A 25,844-nucleotide genomic window follows, 5' to 3' on the forward strand; every position below is an offset into this window, starting at 1 on the left:
CAGGGTGTGGCTGAACATTTTCAGATGTTTGAGTGATTTGTATTTCCTGTGAATTCTTCAGGTGGACAGTCAGGGTCTTTATTTCTGTGAGCTTTTTATAAATGCTGAGTTGCAGATATTTTTCATGCATTTGTTTCATTTGTCCTTTGACCTTGCTGTTAAGGGATTGTTTGCTAGACAGATACTTTTTTCCTTAAGTAATTTATTGTCAATTTTTTGAAATGTCTGTTGGAGTTTTCAATCATAGTTTCTTATGATTTCTATGACATTTCGTACTCCAAAGTTACAAAGACATCTGGCTATTCCATCCCCACCCCGCCCCATGCTTTCATGCTTTCATTTTTTTACTTTGAAAATCTTTGATCCATGTGGAGTTTATCCTGTATACAATGTAAAGCATGGATCCAAAATTTATCTTTTTTTCTAGGTGGTTATTAAATGGTTTCCCAAAACCATTTATTTAAAAACCATCTTTCCCTCTACTAATTTGAGATTTTGGCTTTATCTCATATTAAATTCCTGTATATATTTATGACCTTTAAAATTCTGTACAAACAAAATTTTATTCTTTTTGTCTGTCTACATACTGAAGATACACTGTTTTAGTTTTTGAAGATTTTCAGTGTGCTTTCCTATTGGGTAAGGTGAGTATTGCTGGCATTGCTCTTTGGTGTTTTTCTAGCTATTCTTCATTATTACTTTCCTATATGAATTTTAAAATCAGCTTGTCTAATTCCAGAAAATAATCTGTTATTTTTATTTGGATTGCCTTAAATTTATAAATTTGTAAATCCTGTGATCCATGATGATAATTACCTTCTAGCATGTTCTCTAACCTCCCTTGACCATTTATTTATTTATTTATTTATTTATTTATTTATTTATTTATTTATTTATTTATTTATTTTGGTGTGTTGACCTTGCTTGACAAAACTCCGGCCCTGGTTAATGCTAGCCCTTGGCCTACCCTGTGCCTATGCAACCTGATGTGGCTGGAGAAAACATCCACCATGTTGACTGGTGTTACATTCATGACATTGATCTGCAGTGGGCCCGGCAATTGTGATACATTGACCCGTTCCTTCATTCTTCTCTTCTCCTGTGTGACTGTTCTTTCTACTCAAACCTCCATCCTCACCATAGCTATTGACTTTATGCCACATTTGAGAAAATTGAAGCAGTCAGAAGAGAACTTCCAGAAGATCCCCCGGCTCTACCTGCCAGCATCTGTACCAGTACCCAGCTTCCTGTCACAGTGGCTGCCCACCAAATCTCATGACCTCCTGCCTGTTCAGAGACATTCTTGCTGCCATCCTCCTCTTCCCCTAAGTTATTTATGGCTCATTCTCTCCTGGCTTGCAAACATGCTGTTCTTCCATCTCAGAGACAGGGTGTAGCCCCTTCAAGCTACACCCCCCCATTTTTCTGTTCCACTTTACTGCAAACTCTCTGAAAGAGCTGTCGGTACTCTCTGTCTCTAATTCCTCTTCTCTTGTTCTCTCCTAAATGCGTTGCAGTCAGCCTTTTGCCCCCACCCCTCCGCCATAACTGCCCTTGGCAAAGGCCCAGTGTCCTCCACTTTATTAAGTCAGTTCTCATCCTCAGCTCAACTGCATGGTCTTTTCAAAGTTAAAAGAAATGAGCTTCCCTTGCTAGCCAAGTAAGCATTTTATTTTTATTGTATTCTTTATTTTTCAATTACAGTTGACATATAATATTACATTAGTTTCAGGTGTACAGCATAGTGATTAGACATTTATATAACTTATGAAGTGATCACCCTGATAAGTCTAGTACCTATCTGACACCATGTATAGTTATTACAGTGTTACTGTCAGTTTTAAACAGGAAGAGAGATGGATTTTCTTCAGTATCTTATTCTCTAAGTGTTAACCTAGTGAATGCCTTTCCTAATCATGAGTCATGCTGATTCAACCCTCATCGATCACTGCATGGTGTTCTTCTAATGTACGCCGGCAAGAGATTTCCCGAGTTCCTGTAGAATTTTTGCATCCTGTAGTCAAAGGCAAAATTAACCTACACTTTTTTTTTAATACTTGTGTTCAATTTTAGTATTAGGGTAAAATACTAGCCTAGCAGAATAAACTGATAAGTTTTTAATCGTTTTCTATGGACTGGACCAACTTAAATATAGGAATTATGTCTTAATAGAACATGTCAGTACAGCTCTTTGGGCAGCCTTCTTTGGTCATGGCCCTGGTCAGGTTTTCCAGCACCCATACCCCAGTAGGGAGTTCATTCTCCTGTGTTTTCTTTCTATCTGGAGTTTCAAATGTATTGAAACAATGTTCATAGGCTTTTTTTAAATTTAGTTTTTATTAGTTTCAGGTGTACAAAGCAACATAATAGACATTTAAACCCCTCATAAAGTGATAACCCACCCACCAAGCTACTACCCCTCTGACATCTTATATAGCTGTTATAATACCATTGACTACGTTGTATTCCTATGTTGTATTCCACATCCCGTGACTACATATACTTATTTATTTAGTTATAGTTGACATTTATATCATTCTACTTCAGCATCAGGTGTATAGCACATAGGACACAGTCAATGAAGTGATCCCCCTGATAAATCCAGTTCCCATCTAGCACCTTACATGATCTTTACAACTTTGTTGATTATATTCCCCATACTGTATCAGCTGTTAGGTTGGTGCAAAAGTAATTGCTTTTTTTTGCAGTTATTTTTAACCTTTTAAACTGCAATTACTTTTGCACCACCTGATAACAATTTGTATTTCTTAATACCTTCACCTTTTCACCCTGCCCCCAACTGCATTCCCTTCTATCACCATGATAGATCTAGTAGCTATCTGGCACCATACCTAGTTATTACAATATTATTGAGTATATTCCTTATGCTGTACCTTACATCCCATGACTACTGTGTAACAACCAATTTGTACTTCTTAATCCCTGCTGTATTTTCAATCATAATTTCTTATGATTTCTATGATATTTCCTACTCCAGAGTTACAAAGGGGAATCTGTTCCCCTTTCACCCATCCTTAACCCCCCTCCCATCTTAAAGAAGGCCCTCTAAGAGTCCTTGTAAGTCTGGGAAGCTCTTTATCTGTCCTTCAATTCTAAATGACAGCTTTGCTGGGTAGAGTCATCTTGGTTGTAGGTCATTGGTTTCATTACTTGGAATATTTCCTGCCACTCCCTTCTTGCCTGCAAAGTTTTTGTTGAGAAATCAGCTGCCAGTCATATGGGAGCTCCCTTGTAGGTAACTAACTGCTTTTCTGTTGCTGCTTTTAAGCTACTCTCTTTATCTTTAACCTTTGGCATTGTAATTATGATGTGTCTTGGTGTGAGCCTCTTTGGTTGGTCTTGTTTGGGACTCTCTGTGCTTGCTGGGCTTGTATGTCTGTTTCCTTCACCAGGTTAGGGAATTTTCGTCATTATTTCTTCAAATAGGTTTTCAATGCTTGCTCTGTCTCTTCTCATTCTGGTGCCCCTATAATGCGAATGTTGGTACGTTTGATATTGTCCTGGAGGCCTCTTAAACTCTCCTTAATTTTTCGGATTCTTTTTTCTGTTTGCTGTTCTGGTTGGGTGTTTTCTGCTACCTTATCTTCTACATTGCTGGTTGGATCCTCTGCTTCAGCTAATCTATTGTTGATTCCTGCATATATTCTTCATTTCTGTTATTGTATCCTTTACTTCTGACTAGTTCTTTTTTATGGTTTCCATCTCCATTTTTATGCTTCCTATCTCTCTGTTGAAGTTCTTCCTGAGATCATTGAGCATCCTTAAACCAGTGTTTGGAACTCTGCGTCTGATAGGTTGTTTATCTGCATTTTGCTTAGTTTTTTTTCTGGAGCTTTGTTCTGTTCCTTTATTTGGGACATGTTTCTTTGTCTCTCCATTTTGGCTGCCTCCCTGTGTTTGTTTCTATGTCTTCCAGTCTTAATAGAGTGGCCTTATATAGTAGGTCTGCTGTGAGGTTCAGTGGTGCAGTCTTTCTGGTCACCTGAGCCATGCACTCTAGGTGTGTCCCTTGTGTGGGTTGTGTGTGCCCTCCTCTTGTAGTTGAGCCTGGGTTGATAATTGCACATCAATGGGAGGGACTGTCCCTTGGGCTCACTGATTGTGAAGACCGACCTTGAATATAGTGGAAGAGTTGTTGTGCAGGGGCTGACTCCACAGAGCCAGGATCTGCCTCAGCAGGATTCTGGTGCCTGATCCACCCTTTGGGTGTGTTATTCTTGGATGTGGCTGGGTGATACTCTAGCTCATTTTGAAGCTGGCCACTGGGGGCGCCAGTCCCAGGACCACGTTGGAGGGGATCCGCTGTAGGTCAGGTTCAGCCACAGCCTGTGCCCCACCTAGGGCCACCCAGCAGGAGCCACAAAGAAATCTGCGGATGTCTGCCACCCATGCTGTTCTTGGAAGCACTTTGAGAGGCCAAGCCTTGAATCAAGGCTGGCTGCTACTAGTGCCAGGCTTAGGGCTGCTCAGCCAGAGAGAGGTACAGGACATGCCCAAGCCAGATGCTGCTTGTCTGGGTTCTGTGAACCTTTTAGTGACCCTAGAAAGTCTGCAGTTTGAGTCAAAGCAGGCTGTCTGCACGAAGTAGCTACTGGAAGTGGCCTGGGTGTGTCCTAAAGTTGGGTGGTGCGGGGTCTGGAATCGCCAGGGCAAGGCGAGCAGTGGAGACTCAGATATGGCGGCCACCAGTGTTCACATGCCGGGAATGGGGAGGGCTCAACAAAGAAACAATGGCCTCCACCAGCTCCTCTGTCCAGGAGTAAACCGCCTCTCCAGCCCCTGTCCCAAGTCAGGTAACTCAATTCTCCAACATATGTCCCTGCCACCTGTCCAGCTGCTGCCCCAGCACTGGAGCTCATTCCTTGGTGGGTAAGTCGTCGCGCAGTCCCTTTAAGAGGAGAGCCTGGGAGTGCAGCCACGCTCGGTCTCACTCAGTGACAATCTGCACTGGTTTTCACAACCAGAAATTATGGGGAATTCTCTCCCTGTTAGTGGAACCTTGGGCTGGGGTAGGGCTGGACCTCTTGCTCCTCTTGCTCCTTTTGGGGGTGGGGGGGACCCCCAAAGCCGAAATAGCCCTCCTGATCTTTAATGGTCACGCACGGGTGTGGGACCAGCCCATTCCGAGTCTCTGACCTTCCTATCAGTCTGGAGGTGGCTTCTTCTACACGTCCTTAGTTGAAAGGCTTTAGTTCATCTTGATTTTAGGCGATTCTCAATAATGGTTATTTTGTAGATTAGTGTTAATTTTGATGTGGTTGTGAGGAAGGTAAACACAGCATTTACTGACTGCGCCATCTTGGTTGTCCCATGTGCTTTTTTTTAAATTTAGAAGGATCTCTTGTCTCTTGAATCATATTATTTCTCACTGTGGTTTAGTTGTATTTAATCTTTTTTTACTCAGAATTTTTAGTATTTTGTCAGAAGACTAGTACTTAAATTTATCCTTCAAGTCTTTTTTTATTTGTTTGATATTTTGTTATTTTCCTTTAATTTTCACTTCTTTTATTCCACACACTTTGTGTGTGTGGTTTATTTGGTGTCTCTTCCTGGTTCTTTATTTCATTTACTTTTAGTTTATTTTCTTTTTTTTTTTTTTTTTTTTTTTTTTGTTTTTAATTTATTTTAATTTATTGGGGTGACAATTGTTAGTAAAATTACATAGATTTCAGGTGTGCAATTCTGTATCACATCATCCATAAATCACACTGTGTGTTCACCACCCAGAGTCAGCTCCCCTTCCATCACCATACATTTGATCCCCCTCACCCTCATCCCCCACCCCCCAACCCCTTTACCTTCTGGTAACCACCAAATTACGTTCCCCAGATTAATTTTCAAACCCGTGGCCATCCGGTGGTCACCGACTGCCCTCCAATCCCCTCACCCTCCCCCCCACCCCCCACCCCTCCCGCCCATCTAACAACCCTCAGTTTTTCCTCATTGTCTCCCAAACTGTTTCTGATTAGTTCATTCACTTATTCATTTCTTTAGAATCCGCAAATAAGTGAGATCATATGGTACTTATCTTTCTCTGTCTGACTTTATTTCACTTAACCTAATGTTTCTCTAGATCCATCCATGTTGTTGCAACTGGTAAGATTTCTTTCTTCTTTATGGCTGCGTAATACTCCATTGTATAAATGTACCACAGTTTCTTAATCCAGTCATCTACCGATGGGCATTTTGGTTGTTTCCATGTCTTAGCTATTGTGTATAGTGCTGCAATAAACATAGGAGTGCATAAAGATTTTTGAATTGAAGTTTTGGATTTCTCCGGATAGATACCTAGGAGTGGAATTACTGGATCATAGGGTAGTTCCATTTTCAGATTTTTGAGATACCTCCATTCTGTTTTCCATAGTGGCTTGCTACCAATCTGCAATCCCACCAACAGTGCACAAGCGTTCCCTTTTCTCCACATCCGCGCCAGCACTTGTTGTTTGTTGACTTATTGATGATAGCCATTTTGACTGGGTGAGGTGGTATCTCATTGTGGTTTTTATTTGCATTTCTCTGATGGTTAGTGAGGTTGAGCATTTCTTATATGTCTGTTTGCTATCTGTATGTCCTTTTTAGAAAAATGTCTCTTCAAGTCCTCTGCCCCATTTTTTTTAATTGGGTCATTTGTTTTTTTGGAGTTGAGTTGAGTGAGTTTTTCATAGATTTGTGATATTAATCCCTTATCAGATATATCATTGGCAAATATCTTTTCCCATTCAGTAGGATCCCTTCTTGTTTTATTGATGGTTTCCTTTGCTGTGAAAAAAACTTTTTAGTTTGATATAATCCCACATGTTTATTTTTTCTCTTAGTTCCCTCGAGCGAGGGGTATATATTCAGTAAAAATCTTACATCCGGGTAATGTCTGAGAAGTTCTCTCCTATATTTCTTCTAGGTATTTTATGGTTCAGATCTTACATTTAAGTCTTTAAGCCATTTTGAATTTATTTTTGTTATATGGTCATAAGGAGGTGGTCCAGCTTCATTTTTTTGCATGTGTCTGTCCAGGTTTCCCAGCCACCATTTATTGAATTAGACTGTCATTACTCCATCATCGTACATTCTTGCTTCCATTGTCGTAGATTAAATGGCCATATAGGCGTGGATTTATTTCTGGACTCTCCTATTCTGTTCCATTGATCTGTGTGTCTGTTTTTATGCAGTACCATGCTGTTTTGATTACTGTAGCCTTGTAGTATAATTGAAGTCAGGTATTGTTATACCTCCCACTTTGTTCTTATTTCTCAAGATTGCCTTGCTATTCGGGGTCTTTTATGGTCCCATATAAATTTTAGGATTATATGTTCTCTATTTCTGTGAAAAACGACGTGGCAGTTTGATAGGAATTGCATGAATATGTATATTGCCTTAGGCAGTATCGACATTTTAACTATATTAATTCTATCCTATCCTGAACATGATATGTGTTTCCATCATATTTATATCTTCCTCTTCATTCCTTTCATCAGTGTCTTATAATTTTCTGAGTTATAGATCTTTTACTTCTTTGGTTAAATTTAATCCCCAGGTATTTTATAGTCTTTGGAGCGATTGTAAATGGGATTTTTTTTAAATTTCTCATCTGATGTTTTATTATTGTATATACACAATGCAACTGATTCTTGAATATTAATTTTGTTATCCTGCTACTTTACTAAATTCATCTATCAGCTCTAATAGTTCTTTGGTGGAGTCTTTAGGGTCTCTCTATATATTATCATATCATCTGCATACAATGATAACGTTACTTCCTCCTTACCAATCTGGATGCCCTTTTATTTCTTTTTCTTGTCTGATTGCTTGGCTAGAACTTCCAGCACTATGTTGAATAGAAGCTGAGATAGTGGGCAACCTTGCCTTGTTCCTGATCTTAGGGGGAATGGTTTAGCTTTTCCCCATTGAGTATGATGTTAGCTGTGGTTTTTGTCATATATGGCCTTTATTATGTTGGGATAAGATCCCTCTATTCCCACTTTCTTAAGGGTTTTTATCATAAATGGCTGTTGGATTTTATCAAATGCTTTTCTGGATCTATTGATATGATTCATGTGATTTTATTTTTCAATTTGTTAATGTGTGTATCACATTAATAGATTTGCGGATGTTGAACCACCCCTGCATACCAGGGATGAATCCCACTTGATCATGGTGAATGATCTTTTTAATGTATTGCTGAATTCTGTTCGCTAATATTTTGTTGAGGATTTTGCATCTATGTTCATTAGAGATATCGGCCTGTAGTTTTCTTTTTTTTGTGGTTGTCTTTGTCTGATTTGGGATCAGGGTGATAGTTGCTTTGTAAAAAGTGTTTGGGAGTCTTCCCTCCTTCTGGATTTTTTGGAAGAGCTTGAGGAGAATAGGTGATAATTCTTTTTTGAATGCTTTGTAAAATTCACCTGTAAAGCCATCTGGTCCAGGGCTTTTGTTTGTTGGGAGACTGTTGATTACTGATTCAATTTCCGTGGTGGTAATCAGTCTATTCAGGTTTTCTGTTTCTTCTTGAGTTAGCCTTGGGAGACTGTTGATTACTGATTCAATTTCCGTGGTGGTAATCAGTCTATTCAGGTTTTCTGTTTCTTCTTGAGTTAGCCTCTAGAAAATTGTCCATTTCTTCCAAATTGTCAAATTTGTTGGCATATAGTTGCTCATAGTACTTCTTAAAACTCTTTGTATTTCTGCAGTGTCCGTTGTCACTTCTCCTCTTTCATTCTGATTTTATTAATTTGGGTCCTCTCTCTCTCTTTTTTAATGAGTCTGGCTAAAGGTTTGTCGATTTTGTTTATCTTCTCTAAGAACCAACTCTTGGATTGATTGATCTTTGTATTGTTTTTCTGGTTTCTATTTCATTTATTTCTGCTCTGATCTTTATTATCTCCTTCCTTGTGTTCCCTTTGGGCTTATTTTGCTGTTCTTTTTCCAAATCCCTTAAATGTGAAGATAAACTGTTGATTAGTGATGTTTCTTGTTTCTTTAGGTAGTCCTGCAAAACTATGAATTTCCCTCTTAGGACTGCTTTCGCGGCATCCCATAGATTTTGGGTCGTCGTGTTTTCATTTTCGTTTATCTCGAGATATCTTTTGATTTCTTCCTTGATCTCCTGCTTGACCCATTCATTATTTAGTAATAAGTTATTCAGGCTCCATGAATTGGTGTGTCTTCCAGTTTTTTTCCTGTAGTTCATTTCTAATTTCATAGCATTGTGATCAGAGAAGACAACTGGTATGATTTCAATTTTCTTAAATTTATCAAGACTTGTTTTGTGGCCTAACATATGATCTATCTTGGAAAATGTTCCATGTGCGCTTGAGAAAAACGTGTATTTTGCAGCATTGGGGTGAAATGTTCTGAAATATCGATTAAATCCAAGTGGTCCAATGTATCATTTAAGGCTGTTGTTTCCATATTGATTTTCTGTCTGGAAGACCTGTCCCTTGTTGTCAGAGGTGTGTTGAAGTCCCCGACTATAATAGTGTTACTGTTGATCTCTGTCTTTATGTCAGTCAGTACCTGTTTATATATTTAGGTGCTACTATGTTGGGTGCATAGATGTTTACTAGGGTTATGTCCTCTTGTCGGATCGATCCCTTTATTATTATATAGTGCCCATGTTTATCTTTTAGTATGTTCTTCATTTTAAAGTCTATTTTGTCAGATATAAGTATTGCAAACTCCAGCTTTTTTCTCGTTTCCATTTGCATGAAATATCTTACTCCAAACCCTTCACTTTCAGCCTGTGTGTGTCTTTGTTCTGAGGTGAGTCTCTTGTATACAGCATATACAAGGGTCTTGCTTTCTTATCCAGTCAGCCACCCTATGTCTCTTGATTGGAGCATTTAATCCATTTACATTTAAAGTGATTATTGATAGGTACATAGATATTGGCATTTTTAAATTGTAGTTAGGTTGTTTTGATCTTTCTTCTATTTACAGAAGTCCTTTTAGTATTTCTTGCAATGCTGGCTTGGTGGTAATAAATTCCTTTAGCTTATTTTTTTCTGGAAAGCTCTTTATCTCTCCATCAACTTTAAATGATAGCCTTGCTGGATAAAGTAATCTAGGTTGTAGGCCTTTGTTTCCATCACTTTGAGTATCTCCTGCCACTCCCTCCTGGCCTTCAATGTTTCTGTAGAAAAAATCATTTGATAGTCTTATGGGAGTTCCCTTGTATGTAACCCTCCGTCTTTCTCTTGCTGCTTTTAGGATTCTCTCTTTGTCTTTAAGCTTTGCCATTTTAAGTATAATGTGTCTTGGTGTGGACCTGTTTGGGTTAATCCTGGTTGGAACTCTCTGCACTTCCTGGACTTGTATGTTGGTTTCCTTCATCAGGTTGGGGAAGTTTTCAGACATTATTAGTTCAAATATGTCTCAATCCCTTGCTTACTCTCTTCACCTTCTGGTATTCCTATGATGCGCATGTGTTGCGCTTGATGGTATCCCAGAGGTCTCTTAGGCCATCCTCATTGTTTTTTATTCTTTTTTCTTTCTGTTGTTCCGTTTGGGTGATCTCTGCTACCTTGTCTTCTAAGTCGCTGATTCGATCCTCTGCTTCATCTAGCGTGCTGGTAATTCCTTCAAGTGAGTTCTTAATTTCGGTAATTGTGTTCTTTAGTTCTAACTGGTTTTTCGTTATGATTTCTACATCCTTCTTTATGTCTTCTCTAAGCTCCTTAAACATTCTTATCACCAGTGTTCTGAACTCTGTCTCTGAGAGGTTGGTTACGTCTGCTTCATTTGGTTCCAGTTGTGGAGGCTTCTTCTGTTCTTTTATTTGGGATGTGTATCTTTGTTTCCCCATTTTGGCTGACTCTCTGTGTTTATTTTGATATATTAGGCAGATCCCCTAGAGTTCTTAGTTCTTGCTAGGTTATGTTATGTAGTATGTGTCCTTTATATTTGACTCGCACCACGTCGTCTTCCTCTGCGCTCCAAAGGTGAGTCTTGTGTTGTGTACACTGTCCTGTTCAAGAAGATCTTTAATTGCTTCCCGCTAGTGAGCAGGTGGGGTCAACTCCTGGGCTGACCCGCCGTGAGACTTGGCTCTGCCCCCCGCAGGGCGCTCTGCTGCGTGAGGGTTGACCACCCCAATGTGATTTGGCCTCTATGGGCTCCAGTGCCTGCAGAGAACCCCCTCTAGGTGTGTGACCTGCAGGTCAAACCCGGCTGCACTCCGATTTGGTCTGGAGTTGGCCCCCGGATATGCCGAGTCCCGTGCCTCCCAAGCTGGGCCCCGGCAGGGCAGTCCCAGAACAAAGCAAATCACCAAGCACAACAGCAACGACAACAGCAAAGAAAAAAAATCAAGTACATTCACATGCAAAAAAAAAACCACAAAAAAAACAGCCGATAACCCCCGCTCGACACAGGCAAAGATATCAAAGATACAAGACAAGCAAAACAAAACAAAGCAAAGCAAAACAAAGCAATACAAAAAGCAGCGACCGTCTCGGCCTGAGCCCACCAAGCAATGACCAGGTTGTACCAAAGAGCCCCCTGCTTATTGCGCAGGCATAGCCGGTCACCTGGTGCCCAGAGAGACCCTGGGACTGCAGACTTAAATGCGTGGGCCTGAGGGGTCTGGATGATAGTCTCCACAAAGTCAGTGCAGCTTCTGCCCTTGTCCGCACGTATGCACACCGAGAGTAGCACCACCAGCCCTTTGTCCAGAACTCCAGAGTCCTAGGGCACTTCTTCAATGTGTGTGTATGGGTGCGGGCGGGAGATTTCTGATCTGCTGACCGTGCCTCACAAGCTGGGCCCCGGCAGGGCAGTTTCAGAACAAAGCAATTCACCAAGCACAACAGCAACAACAACAACAAAGAAAAATATCAAATACGTTCACATGCAAAACCACCTGATAACCCCCACTCGACAGAGGCAAAGATATCAAAGATATAAAGACAAGCAAAACAAAACAAAACAAAGCAATACAAAAAGCAGCGACAGTCTCGGCCTAAACCCACCAAGCAATGTCCAGGTTGTCCTCTGCTGTACCAAAGAGCCCCTTGCTTATTGCGCAGGCAGAGCCGGTCACCTGGTGCCCAGAGAGACTTTGGGACTGCAGACTTAAATGCGTGGGTCTGAGGGGTCTGGATGATAGTTTTTACAATGTCAGTGCAGTTTCTGCCCTTGCCTGCACATATGCACACTGAGAGTGGCACCACCAGATCCGTGACCAGTACTCTTGAGACTTAAGGCACTTCTTCAGTGTGTGTGTGTGAGTGCGGGCGGGAGATTTCTGATCTGCTGAAAGCCCAGAGCTGCGCCTGCCTCACTGCTGATCTCCGGGTGTGTCTCTGCAGCTGCACCCACCCCGCTCTAGGCAAGCCAGGAAGGGTGGGGGCTGGGGATGGAGGGGTCCTCACTCTCCCAGCCCAGCCGTGCGTCGCCCTCTTCCCGCAGGCCAGAAAAGGTGATGGCTGGGGGTGGAGGAGTCTCTTCTCTCCTAGCGCAGCCAAAATCACACACACTTCCCAGTCTCCCTGGGTCAGGGCTGCCCGTCAGGCTTCCCAAAGCCTGAGCCCTACGGCTCCTCTGTAATCTGACACCACTCCTCAGTTCAGGGGCCGGTTTAAGTCTCTGGAAGGGCGGAGTAGGATTGGAAGAGCGGGGCGGGGGAGGGGCCCAGGTATGGAGGCTAAGTTCTTTGCGCTAGGGCCGGGCCCTCTGGCTTCCCTCCCGGCGGGAGAAATCAGCCGTGGGACGCAGGGAAAGAGCCCACCTCCTGGTCCCCGCGCTCTCCGCTCCGCCCTGGGATCCCGTGCGTGCCCGGCACAGCCTAGTTTATTTTCTGATAAATGCATTTAAGTTCCAAAACTTCAGAGTTTTGCTTTATTCCTCTTTCCCCCACATCCGGTCCACCAACAAATCCTTACTTTTGGCCTTCCTTTTGGCACACACACAGAATCCAGCAACTACACACCACTTCTGCCGCACCCACTCTTGCCAGGCTGTCATCATCTCTCATCTGAATTGTCATGATAGCCGCTTAGTGGGTCTCCTGCCTCCACCTGGGCCCCCTCAGGCTGTTCCCAACACAAAAGCCTTAGTGAGCCACTTCCTCCATAGATACTTTAAAGTTTGGGAGACTTTTAAGGATTACTCTGTCTTCTCAATAATAATTACAAGAAAAATTATATACACTCGACCCTTGAACAGCACAAGGATTAGAGACACAGTAAAAAATCCACCTATAACTTCTGACTCCCGAGTTGTCTCTTGGTATCAGAGGGGGATTGGTTCCAGGATCCCTGCGGATATCAAAATCTGAGGACATTTAAGTCCCTTATATAAAATAACGTAGAACAATCCATACAGTCGATCCTCTGCATCCGCAGACTCCCAATGGAAGCTTGAAAATACTGTTTTCATCCATGGTTGATTCAAGCTGCAGATGCAAAACCAAGGGATATGGAGGGCCAACTGTAGACTATTGAAAAACAATCCACGTATAAGTGGACCCACGCAATTAAAACCTATGTTGTTTAAGAGTTAACTGTATATGAGGTCTGACAATTAAGTTCGCGAATTTGCCACTATGTGCTTACATTGGCAGCACTGTACAAACAGCTCGGTAAGGTTTCATAACCTTGGTGTATCAGTGTCTCACAGCTGTGTTCAGTGTTGATGTGTGGCAGTATCTTGCTGAGTGGTGTTCATTATTGTTGCGTGTTTTTGTGTGCTGTCGCAAGAATATCTGAGCTTGAATTAGAGCAACGAACAAACATTAAATTTCTCGTTAAATGCAGCAAGAGTGGAAGTGAATTCATTGACATATTAGTCCAAGTTTATGGGGTTAATGCCATGAAGAAAATGGCAGTGTACAAACGAATTAAATGTTTTACTGATGGGAGAGAACGCATCGCTAATGAAGAGAGGTCAGGGCAGCCAGTAACGAGCAGAACTGATGAAAACATTACAAAATTTCATTGAATTGTGCCTCAAAATTGTCAGATGACTGTGAGAAGCATCGCAGACCAAGTAAACATCGATAGAGAAACAGTTAGGAAAATCTTAACTGAAAATCTTGGCATGAGAAAGATGTATGCAAAAATGGTCCCAAAGTATCTCACCAAAAGCAAAAGAGAATCGCAGATTGCCAAGACCTTTTGGAGAGGCAAGATGATGTTTTGGACTGTGTTAACACTGGTGATGAAACATGGGTGTACCAATACGACCCTGAAATAAAGCATCAAAGTGCACAATGGAAGTCAGGTAATTGTCCACGGCCAAAAAAATTCCATCATTCCATATCAAGAGTCAAACAATGTTGCTAACCTTTTTTGATATCAGAGGGATTATTCATTATGCATTTGTACCAACTGGACAGTTAACCAACTTTATTATTTGGAAGTGCTGAAAAGGCTGCATGAAAAAGTTAGACGAAAACGACCTGAACTTTTCACCAATTCATGGCTCTTGCGTCACAACAATGCACCAGCTCACACAGCACTGTCTGTGAGGGAGTTTTTAGCCAGGAAACAAATAACTGTGTTGGAACACCCTCCCTCCTCACATGATTTGCCCCCCAGTGACTTCTTTCTTTACCCGAACATAAAGGAAATACTGAAAGGAAGATATTTTGATGACATTCAGAACATCAAGGGTAATACGAGGACAGCTGTGATGGCCATTTTAGAAAGAGTTCCAAAATTGCTTTGAATGGTGGACTAGGTGCTGGCGTCGGTGCATAGCTTCCCAAGGGGAGTACTTCGAAGGTGACCGTAGTGATATTCCGCAATGAGGTATGTAGCACTTTTCCTAGGATGAGTTCATGAACTTAATTGTCAGACCTCGTATATGTATATACAGAGAAATGGGGGTGCTGCATGTCACTCTGAGGACTGTGTCTACCCCTGGAGAGCAGAGGCTCACTTTGGCTGTAGGGACTCCCCTGTCAGGGGAGGGTCACAGTTTATAGGCTCAGTCCTTCTAGTCTACCTTTTAATTCTTTGAACTTGCTCCTGCTGAGTCTTTTGTCCCCAGACACCCTCAACTGGGTCAGAACTCTGATGTCGATGCACCTCCAAGGTCTGTCTTCTCCCAAGGTGAAGACTTATTTCGTAGTCTGTATTCCAAACTGTGTCCAGCAACATCGAGCCCAGCACACCAGAGGATCTGCAGTGAGATTAAGTGATATTAATATACTTCAATAATAAAATACGTAAGAAACTCATAATAAAATGCCAACAACATGGAGATGCACTGAATTTAAATGCAAACTCTCTCCTATTATCACAGTCCTAGGGGAAAAGTAGAGGTCAAGTTTAAATTCTATATCATATTCAAGTCCAAAGGAATTAAAGTCTGAAGTCAAATCTCATGGCCTCATGAGTTCAGAAACTGCCCTCCCTGTTTTTTTATTCTGCTGCTCTTGGTGAAGGGGTGTCCGTGCCTGATGGAGTCAGCTGTGTCTGAGCTGTTTCACAGCGGGGTTCATGTAGGTCCTTTTGAGACCTCAAACACTGTATTGTCCCTGTACATGCTCACTTGTGCTTCAACGAGGAGACCAGATAGCTTTTGACGCAGTTATCCCAGGCGGAATGATGGCAAGGACACCAGCAGAACCCAAGATGTCTGAGCAGAGGTGATGGTCAAAGAAAACATTGCCTTGAGCCTCCCTATTATTGCAAGAAAGGCCACACCAAACCCATGACCTCAAAACTTCAGCTCAGATGAGAATTTAACCTCCCGGTGAGAGGTTACTTTTGGGCCTTGACATTTACCATGTTAATGTCCATTTCCTCTGGCAGCACTTGCTTTCAGCTCTTTAGTTTACAGTTGGGTGGCCCCATTTGGTGACAGGTGCCCTAGCTCTCCTGTGAGTAGGCTCTCTTCTATCCTGGGCCACAAGGCTCGTCCCCTAGGGCCTGTTGCCATGGAGTCCCAGGCCTGAGACGTTTGCTGACTACAGGAGGTGTCTTCCCTCGAGTGGAATGAACTGCTGCAGAGCTAAGCAGAGACCATGGATGAGGGGGCATTGAGCCTGGGGAGAAGCCACAAGGGTCTTGGGATCGCCATTCCAGTTCCCTCCGTGACCCTGAATGTGGATGGAATTGGACAGTGGTTCTAATGTTGCCCACCTGGGCCTAGCCCTTACTCTCTGAGAAACTCAGCTGTCAGAGGCTAAAGGCTTGTAATGTACCCCTTTTCTGACAACAGGATATTTCCCAGCCATGTCACTTAGGAGATGCCATTACTCGAGCTGCTTCTCTCTGCTGATGGCTCTCTGAGCTGTGTTGGCTGCTATATTGGACTCCTTACCCCAGTGACCGTGCCCTGCATCAGCTGAGCCCTCTGGGGAGGTGGGGCCAAGGAGCGCTCTGCCCTTATGGAGGCTGCTGCACGCTTGTGGACACAGCTACCATTGCGCTTGTGGCCCTCCAGAGTCACACTCCCACGGGCTCCAGGCGTGATGCAGGCCTGTGCATCTAGACCAAACTCCTCCAGCAGCATGGCCCTAGACTCGCCATGTGTTTATTTTAAGCCCCCCAGTACCACAGATTCCCTTAATTGCTTGGTTCCCAGCCTGTACACCAAGTGTTGGGTCTCTATCAGGAACACCTTCTTCCCGGTCTACCCAGGCCCTGAATAGGTAGAAGTAGAATAAAGAGGTCACCTGGGCAGTGAGGATCCATCTTGATGGTCGAGGGAGCCGCCTTTTGGATGTGCTCAGATGGGCTGGCCTGAGGCTCAATCTCCAGTACTGGTCCCCAGAGATAGGCCAAGCCCCAGCCTGGTCACACCCATGCAGGGCTAGCTCTGGAGAGCAAGAACTTGGGTCTTTTGTTCTCCCCATTTTTCTTCAATAGCATATTTTTAAAGTGTGGTTTTTTTTTTGTCCCCCCCCCCCACACACACACCGTGGACAGTGGTAGGAATGACAATCAGATTTCCTGCTCCCTTCCTACTAACTCAGGTGCACCTTCATGCATGTGACCTCCTGGGACGACTGTCCTGTTATCATCCCAGATCCACATGGGCATAGAGAGGGCTTCTTGAGGGTGGTCTCAGTCAGTTAAGCATTGTTCAAAGGGACTAGGACGTCAGCCTACACAGGTGAAAGGGGTGCCTTGACTTGGGGTCAGAGACTCAGACAGCTGTGCTGTAGGCCACATCACAGCAGGTTTGGCTCCAGTGGGGTTTTCCTGCTGAAAATGTGGCACAAACTGTCGGAAACGTGCTTCTCCAGCTCTGGAGAGAACCCCAGGGCTTATATTTATAAGAACAACTTGATTATATCACCATTGGAGCACAGATGTAGTTTTATAGATATGTTTTTGTCTTTTAAGATTATTATTATTGTTATTTTTAGAATTTATAAATTATAGTAAAGTTTTAATATAGATACCAGTAACATTATCATCCCTGGACAAATGTTGATAAAATATTACATTTTTTTGATTGTTTTTAAAAAATGTTTTTAGTTTCCCCGCCAATATAGTTTTTCTTGGGGTCTTTACTCTTTGATCTGGACTGAAAAAGTTTTACCATTTTAAGACCTCTTAAAACCTGTCTTTGGATTTATTGTCTGTACAAATGGAGATTCAGATAATAGTTCTGTTCTTAACTGAAGAGAAACAGGAAAAGAAAATAAATTTCTTGCTTTGGAACGATAAACATGGTGAAGCATATGTCATAGATCTTGGCAACAGGAATTCAAGGTCGGAAATAATTTGTTTCCTCCTGAATCTGCCTGCAGCATCCCTGAGGAGTGCAGCAGCTGAAAGTTGCTACTAATTGTAGTCATGATTTTAGCACGCAATTAAACACGTGATTTCCTTCCCAGCTGATGGCTTTGTAGTTCCTCTGACATGGATAAAACAAAAGCTCCGTAGATTTGAACAGCCATTTTAACCTGATAGGAGGTCACCGGAAAGTCACCATTATTTGAGCATATTTAGCTACTCGGTAGGAAGTAGATTAATCTTGCCTATAAAAATGGTGAACAGCTTGGGTACTTTTAATACAGTTTTCAACACTACTGTCTGTGCTCTGAAGAAACCAACAGTTGGTGTGCCTATTTTGCTAAGGCTCTCCATGAGGTGAAGGATTGTTGGCAGGAGTCATACTAGGTGCGGAAGAATCAGAGGTGGAAACTGTGTGGTTGTTGTGGTGGGAGCAGAGGCTCACGGAGGTCATCTCATGTTGTGGCAGGTCTGGTGTCTGAGGGGCCCCAGGACCTGAGAACAGAACCACTCGAGGCTCCAGGCTGGTCCGCCCTGAGCTCGTGTCCATTTACTGATTTTCTCTTCCTCAGCATCTCCCGGAGGGTCATTCACATTATAAAGGAAGTTCTGTGTGACATAAGCCTCCGTGCCCTTAAGGGCAGAGTTTGGGACCAACAGAGCAAAGACACTAAATAGGTTTCTCTACTTACGAGTGTTGTGAGAGCCTGTGATATGCTGCTTAGTGCATCGTGATTCTAGAAGGAAGAGTTCAGATCAGCGTGGTTTTCAGAAGTGTGTGACTGTGGCGTTCTTTATTCAAGGAACACCTGGCAGAACACAGTTTGGGAAGTGTCACTCTGGTTGTACGGAGCCACTTGAACATGACTTTTCATAATAAACAGGGCAAACACTGATTTTGCACACACCGTGTGCCACCCACTGTCCCAAGCACTTTCACATACAGTCTCGTTGAACTTTCACTATGAGTAAGTAGGTCGTCTTGTTAGAATCCCTGTGATGCAGGTGAGAAACAGCCATTGGGAGGTTAAGAAACTGGCCCAAGGCCTCAGAGCTAGTTAGGGGCTAGGCCTGTTCTCTCTTCCAGCCTGAGTCTTGGTTCCCCTTCAAGTCTTGAACCCTTTGGACCCTTCACCTGAGAAGCCTTTCTGATTCCCGCCCCATTCCCCAAGGAAGGGACTCTGACCCTTCTCTGGTCTCACAGGGCCAGAATCTCTCATGAGCTTACAGTGCTGCATCATTACCACCATGTGACCGTTTGTCCCCCACACTAGACCATGGGGTTCATTAGTGTCAGGCTGTCTGCCTTTGAGCTGGGTCTTTGGTTTCTAGCACTGTGCCTGCTAGCACAGTTGCTATGAGTGAAAAGTGGCGAGTGATTTTCACAAGTGGGCTGGATCTCATACACTGTCTTTATTCCTTAATAATGGTGGGTAGGGGCAGAAGAGTTCTGAGGGTTCTTGGTTTCTGAGGACTCACACTAATTTAACTCTATGGACCCAACTCTTTTCTTAATTTTGCATTTATCAGAGCTGGTGTTTTGCCTTGTGTAAGTGTCCATGTGTGTCATCAGCAGTGTTTAGGCCCAGCACCTAAGAGAGTTCCTTGGATGGATGGAGTTGATGTTCTGATTATTCCTTGGCATCATCTCTCAAAGCATATTCTTGGCTTTCTTTATAAATGTAATTCAAACTTTGGGGATTGGTCAGACACAATTGAGTAGGTTTGGGTGCTAAAACACAGTTGGGAATAGGACACACGGAGGTGCTCTTTTCTGGGGCAGCCTGTGGCCAGTTTGACAATGCATTCCTGGGGACAGGATGAGGAGGGAATGTGGGGCAGGCAGAGATGAGCGGCCCCCAGCTCTGGGCAGTCCCTCCTGTGAGGAGTGAGGTATCTTCTCAGTTCTCTGCAGTGCAGTGCCTTCTGGAGGTGGACTGGCCTTTGGATGCTACAGTGAGGGAGCAGGACCTCCCTCCTGCCTTACACTGTGTGGAACTGTGGGTCACTTACAGGGCAGTTTATGAGGTTATTCTGGGGGAGCTTCCTATGTAACCTTTTCCTTTATATTTAAATTGTATACAAATTTTTAACTATGAAGCATACAGAAAATATTATAGATACCTGTGTACTAACTACCCAGTTGGCCACATTTACGAGGTGTGATAAAAAAATACAGTGAATGTTTAAATAAAAAAAAGTATTATTACAGGGTGGCCAGTTCGCTCAGTTGGTTAGAGTGTGGTGCTGGTAGCACCGAGGTTGCTGGTTTGATGCCTGCATGGGCCACTGAGCTGCGCCCTTCTTAAAAAAAAAAAAAAAAATTATTACAGTAAAAGACACATTGCCATTAATCCTCCTCAAAATACTTCTCTCTTTGAACACACTTATCACATCGTTCTGAAGCAGTTCTGGAAGTCCTCTTTTGTGAGTGTCTTTGGTTGTGCTGTTGTGGCTGCCTCCATGTCCTGAATCGATTCACAGCGTTTACCTTTCGTGGTCACTTTGGGGAAGAGCCAGAAGTCACATGGTGCCAGATCTGGTGAATAAGATGGATGAGGACACACTGTAATGTTTTTATTTGACAGAAATTACTGTATCAGAAGCGATATATGACACGGATGCTTTCCCATTGTGATCATAAAATATGGTGAATGCTGCTGCCAAGTGCCATCTAACTGAAAGGCAGGGATCTTCAGTACAGGAAGTGGCGCACTGAACCTTAGTAACAGTGTGTGATAAGTTTCAGCTTGTTCGGTGCACTCAGTCAGGTGTGAGCTACAGTTGAGAGAAGGTGTGTTTTAAAGTGTGCCATAAATCATCCTCTGTCATGATAATGCCCTGTGTCACACATTGCTTCTGGTATAAGGCAATTTCTGTGCAATAAAAACATTACGGTGTGTCCTCATCTACCATATTCACCGGATCTGGCGCCTGTGACTTCTGGCTCTTCCCCAAAGTCAAAATGATTCAGGACATGGCGGCAGCCACTACAGCACAACTAAAGACACTCATGAAAGACGACTTCCAGAACTGCTTCAGAAAGTGACAAGAACGGTGGAATAAGTGTGTTTGAAGCGAGGGGGAATATTTTGAGGGGGATTAATGACAATGTATCTTTTACTGTAACAACTTTTATTTAAACATTCACCGTATTGTTTGATCACACCTCGTATTGTTTGATCACACCTGGTACTTTAGGTCTCTCTCTCAAATCTCACTGCCTTCTCTTCAGTATAAATGTTGCTGCTATCCTGTGCTTGCATTTGTCTTTCCTGCTTCTGTTTTTTTGAGATATACACACACACACACATGCACACAGATAGTCATAAGTAATATACCTTGTTTTGGGTGTTTAGAAATATAGGAATGATGTTGTGATGTGTCCTTGTTACAGTTATTTTTTAAAGATCACATTATGTTTTTGAGATTTGACATGTTTATGGATGTGGCTGCCATATAGTAGTATTCCACTGAAGACTTAAGGTAAAGTTTATGAATTCATTCCACACTGAGGGACAGTCAGATTGTGTCCACTTTTTTCTTTCATAAACACTGCCAGAATGAACACCTTTGAGTATTTCTTTCTGTATAAGAGTTTTTAGAGTAGACTCCCTAAAGTGGAATTCCAAGGTTGTAGGGTTTGTTCAACTTGAATTTGACTGGGCACAGCACCAAAATGCAATCCCCAGTCGTTATGCCAGTTTACTCTCCTGCCATTTTACAGTCATCTTAACCCACATTTCTCCCCACCCTTGGTGTTAGCAGATCTTTTCATTCTTACCAAGTCTGTAGGGTGTGCGACGGCACCTCTGCTGTTTAATGTTGTTTCCCTCACTACTGGTGGGGTGGGCCAGCCCTACTCTCCAGGTTCCTGATCACATTGATCTAGGTGTGCTTTTTAGATGAGCTATTCTGGGGTCTCAATCTTTTGTAACTGTTTGAATCGCTCTTTCAGATGGCAAGTTTGGTGCCTACATGCAAGTCCAAATTCAGAACGATGGGCCTGTGACCATAGAACTGGAATCCCCAGGTCCTGGCGCCGCTACTTCTGACCCAAAGCAGGTAAGCCTGGAATCGGGGGTTTGTTCCCTGGGTGCCTATAACATCTCTGGCTTTGATTTAGACCCTTGGAGCAATTCTCAGCATAAGATGGACAAAAACACTTCTTTGCAGTAACTTAGTATTTATTTTAATACATGTTTTCTCAAGAATGCATGTATTTACACTTTATCTCCTTAGTGCTGTGCCAGGCGGGGACAGCACTTCTCCCTGGTCTCCTCCTGACTTTGATTCCAGAAAAGATGCCTTTTGCAGAGCTCAGTTCTTCCTCTGGGCTCTGGCTCCCTGGTGGGGTGCCTTGGCGCCCACCCGCCACCGGGTGGCAGCAGAGTAGCGGCACAACTTTCCTTGGTCCTGGAATGGCCGGTTCACTCATTCGGAATAGTTACCTGGAGTGGGTTTTATATGAGGTGTAAGTAGATGTGTCACCCGATGTTCTTTGTAAAACCTAATTTTTCTAAAGCAATGTCTGACCTGGATTTGCTGCCAACTCTGTAAGCTTTCAGAAAAAATTTTAATTAAAATAGAGAAAGGAAATCAGTGATAGCCCTTTTAACCTGTGTGGTTCTCATGGATACTTAACATTTCTAAAGGCTTTAATTAATGCACCCACTTAATAGCCTTGGAGACACCTGGAACGGGGCAGGCAGATGAATGAGAACTGAAGGGCCGTTCCTGTTCCTCCCTCCCTCCCTCCCTTTCCCCTCCTTTCCTCCCTACCTCTCTCTTTTCCTCCCTCCCCACTTTCCTCTCTCCTTCCTTGCTAGGATGCTGTGAAGTGGATTAATGCAATGGGTGTGGGGAAGCATTATGTAAACGTAAGACTGTATGTCCTGTTCAAAGTCATCATTTTTACAGGAAACATAACCTTCCTTTTTTGTTGCTGATTCTTTGGATTGATAGAAAAACAGGAATATGCCTGATGCAGTAGTGTTAGACTTCAAAGGTGGTAATGAGATTCCTAGAATTACTGATAACATTAAAGAAATCACAAATAAAAGATCCACATGAAAATTGAAACTTTTTATGTATTAGAATAATTTGAGACTTATGGAAAAGTTGAAAAAAGAGTCAGAGTTTCCGTACAGTCTTTATCCAACTTCCCCAAATTTTACTGACTTTCATAATCATAGTACACTGACAGTTCAAAAGATTCAAATTGATATTGATACAGTACTGTTAACTACATGACAGACCTTATTTAAATTTGGCTAGTTTTTCCCCTAATGTCCTTTTTCTGCTTCAGGAGAACCCCCATTTCATCTAGTTAGACTTCTCCAATTTGTGATGGTTCCTCTGTCTTTCCTTTTCTTTTATGACGTTGACACATTTCAAGTGCACTGGTCTGCTGTTTTGTAGCATGTTCCTTAGCTTGAATTTCCTATAATTACATTGAATTTCTGCATTTTGACAGGAATAGCAAATAGCACAAAAGTGATCTTGTGCCCTTTGTAGTGCATCATATGAGAAGGTACATGGTACTGAATTGCCTTACTACAGGCAATATTAACCTTGAACACTTAGTTAAGGTGGAATCTACCAGATTCCTCCATCCTATGTGAAGTTTTAACCTCTCTCCCCTTGTCTGTCCTCTGGCTTGTTCATAGCACATAACTCTTATTCTGCTTCACAGAGAAAGGAGCCGTTGGACGGCATTAACCCTGCTTCTCTGTCCCCTCTTCCTGCTGGAGTAGCAGAGCTGCCATTCCTGGTGCTGAGGACAGCACCTCCCCCTGGCCAGGACCGGCTGTGGGCCGTGCAAAATGAAAGTGATAGAGTACAGCATTAGGAATAGAGACAATGGAAATGTAATGGCTGTGTGCAATGTCAGAGGGTAGTAGACGGGGAGAGGGGGGTTGTCACTGTGTGAGGGATAGAAATGATAAATGTCTAACTATTAACATTGTTTTGTGCACCTGAAACTAATAAAAAAATGTTAAAAAAAAAAGTGATAGGGGCCCCTTTTTCAAAAATTTTTAGATTTTTCAAGATAGTGACAGCAAAGCATTAAACGAAGGGTGGGGCCCTTCTGTGACCGCACAGACTGTGAGCCTATGGAGCCAGATTGACCTGGTTGTGGAGCCCTCCTCACCCTCCCTGCTCTTGCCGCCCTCCCTATCCTCCCTCCCTTTCTACCTTCCCAGCAGCCTCCACTAAGCCCTTTGTCCTCTTGTCTCTTTCACTCATCCATCTTATTCCCTTTGGCTTTCAAATATTCCCAAGGATCTCCAGTTGAGAAATGCCTCTGTTTTATCCATTTGCTGTCTCCTCAGTGTACTGGTCTCATTTGCAGAGACTCTCACTGAGGTCCCCAGAGACCTCCATGTGGCTTTACTTCATGCCTGTGGCCTGAGGCCCACCTGACTTGACCACTCAGCAGCTCTTGCCACAGTTGCCCCCTCGCCTCTGGAAACTGTCTTGAACCTTGTTTTCCAGGACACTGTTCTCTCCCGGTTTTCCTCTTGCCTCTGGCTGCTCCCTCTGGTTTTATTTATTCATTATTCAGTAGTTTTTGATTTATTATTCTACTTGAACTGTATTTAGAGAAAAGTTTTAGTCAGGTTATTTTCATTCTAAATATTTTTCTGGAAGTGGTAGAATAATACATCATGTCTTTAGGATCTTCATTCTTCTTTTTTTTTTGTTATTAGTTTCAGGTGTACAAAACAGTGTAATAGTTAGACACTTACACCCCTAACAAAGTGATAACACCCCTCCCCCAATTTACTACCCCTCTGACATTGTATATAGCTGTCACAGTTCCACTGACTCTATTCCTTATGCTGTACTCCACATCCTGTGACTATATATATATTAAATTATAGTTGACATTCATTATCATTCAGTTTCAGCTTCAGGTGTACAGCGCAGGGGTCAGGCATCTACACTGTCTTCATTCTTCTTTTAACTAGTACCTCTTCTTTTCTTCTTTAAAACATAAAAACAAATAGGCACAATTTTTTAACCTCTAGTGAGCCACGCTAACTTATTAGGATAAGAAAGTCTTTTATTTTAGTTATTTCTGAATCTTTTATGAGCTTTCTCCTCAAATGCATGAACTGTCCTGTGTCAGTTTCACTTATTTGTACCAGTTAATTGACACCAGAAGTCTCAGACCCTAGAAAACTCCGCAGATCTCTGTCTTTCAGTTGTCCAGTAGATGGCAACGAGTAGGTGTGGAAGGGCCCCTGTGATGGTGGCTGCTGGCCTTACCTGTGGCCTGTCTCTGCCTTTCCATTCTCAGTAAGAAGGGGTTCTCAAAGGGCAAATGGCTAATTTGTTTGTTTTTGTGTTGGTAGGAACACTGCAGCCAAATTCTTTTTACTGGTAGGTAAACATGTATTTCTATCAACTGAGCTTTTGATTCTAAGTGTTTTATTTTCCCTTCACTACTATAGTGGTGGAAACTGCATATGTTACAGAAGAATGATTCTTTTGGAAAGTTTTTAAATGTAGGTTCTTTAAACCGTTTGAACAAATGAACTGTGTGTGTGTGTGTGTGTGGGTGTGTGTGTGTGTGTGTCTGTGTTTATGCCGCAAGTGTCTTTTTAGTATACAAAGTGTGCTGGGCACTGTGAGGAGGAGAGAGAAGTCCTGTGACATGGTCCCTGCTCCCAGGGACAGATTTAGGGCAACATAAACCTGGAAGGTTTAACAGTGAAAGAGGTAAAGGACAGTATATGACAATTTAGGGCACATCACAAGGCCATCATTTCATGCTCTTCCTCAGAACCCATCAATGCTTTCCAAATGCATTTAGGTTACACTCTTAAGTACCCTCCTGTCATTTACATGGTCTGAATGGTCAGGCTTTTGTGGCTGTCTGTGCAGCCCTACAACCATCTGTCCCTCGGTCCCTGCACTTTACCTACTCTTGCCTCCTCTCTGTTCTGAGAACAGGTTGAGGGCTTTCCTTCCTCTAGGCTCTGGTCTCACTGTCAGTATCTCCTCCTCAGAGGAGATCCTCTGACCCCCTGGATCCCAAGCAAGCCCCACCGGCTTCCCTGTCACGTTGCTCTGATGATTTATTTCACAGCAGTTAGCACCATCTGCTATCTGCTCGTTTTCCTGTTC

General features: G+C 42.8%; 1 protein-coding gene across 1 annotated transcript in view; it reads left to right on the forward strand.

Annotated features, from left to right (window-relative positions):
- Positions 1–25,844, forward strand: part of DTD1 (D-aminoacyl-tRNA deacylase 1) — a 205,426-nt gene that overhangs the window by 22,915 nt on the left and 156,667 nt on the right. The window contains exon 4 of the mRNA XM_033095499.1: positions 21,667–21,773. Coding sequence (XP_032951390.1) covers positions 21,667–21,773 — 107 coding nt within the window. The remainder of the gene's footprint in view (positions 1–21,666; positions 21,774–25,844) is intronic.

The sequence above is a fragment of the Rhinolophus ferrumequinum genome, chromosome 23 (genome assembly GCF_004115265.2).
Source record: "Rhinolophus ferrumequinum isolate MPI-CBG mRhiFer1 chromosome 23, mRhiFer1_v1.p, whole genome shotgun sequence".
NCBI lineage: Eukaryota > Metazoa > Chordata > Mammalia > Chiroptera > Rhinolophidae > Rhinolophus > Rhinolophus ferrumequinum.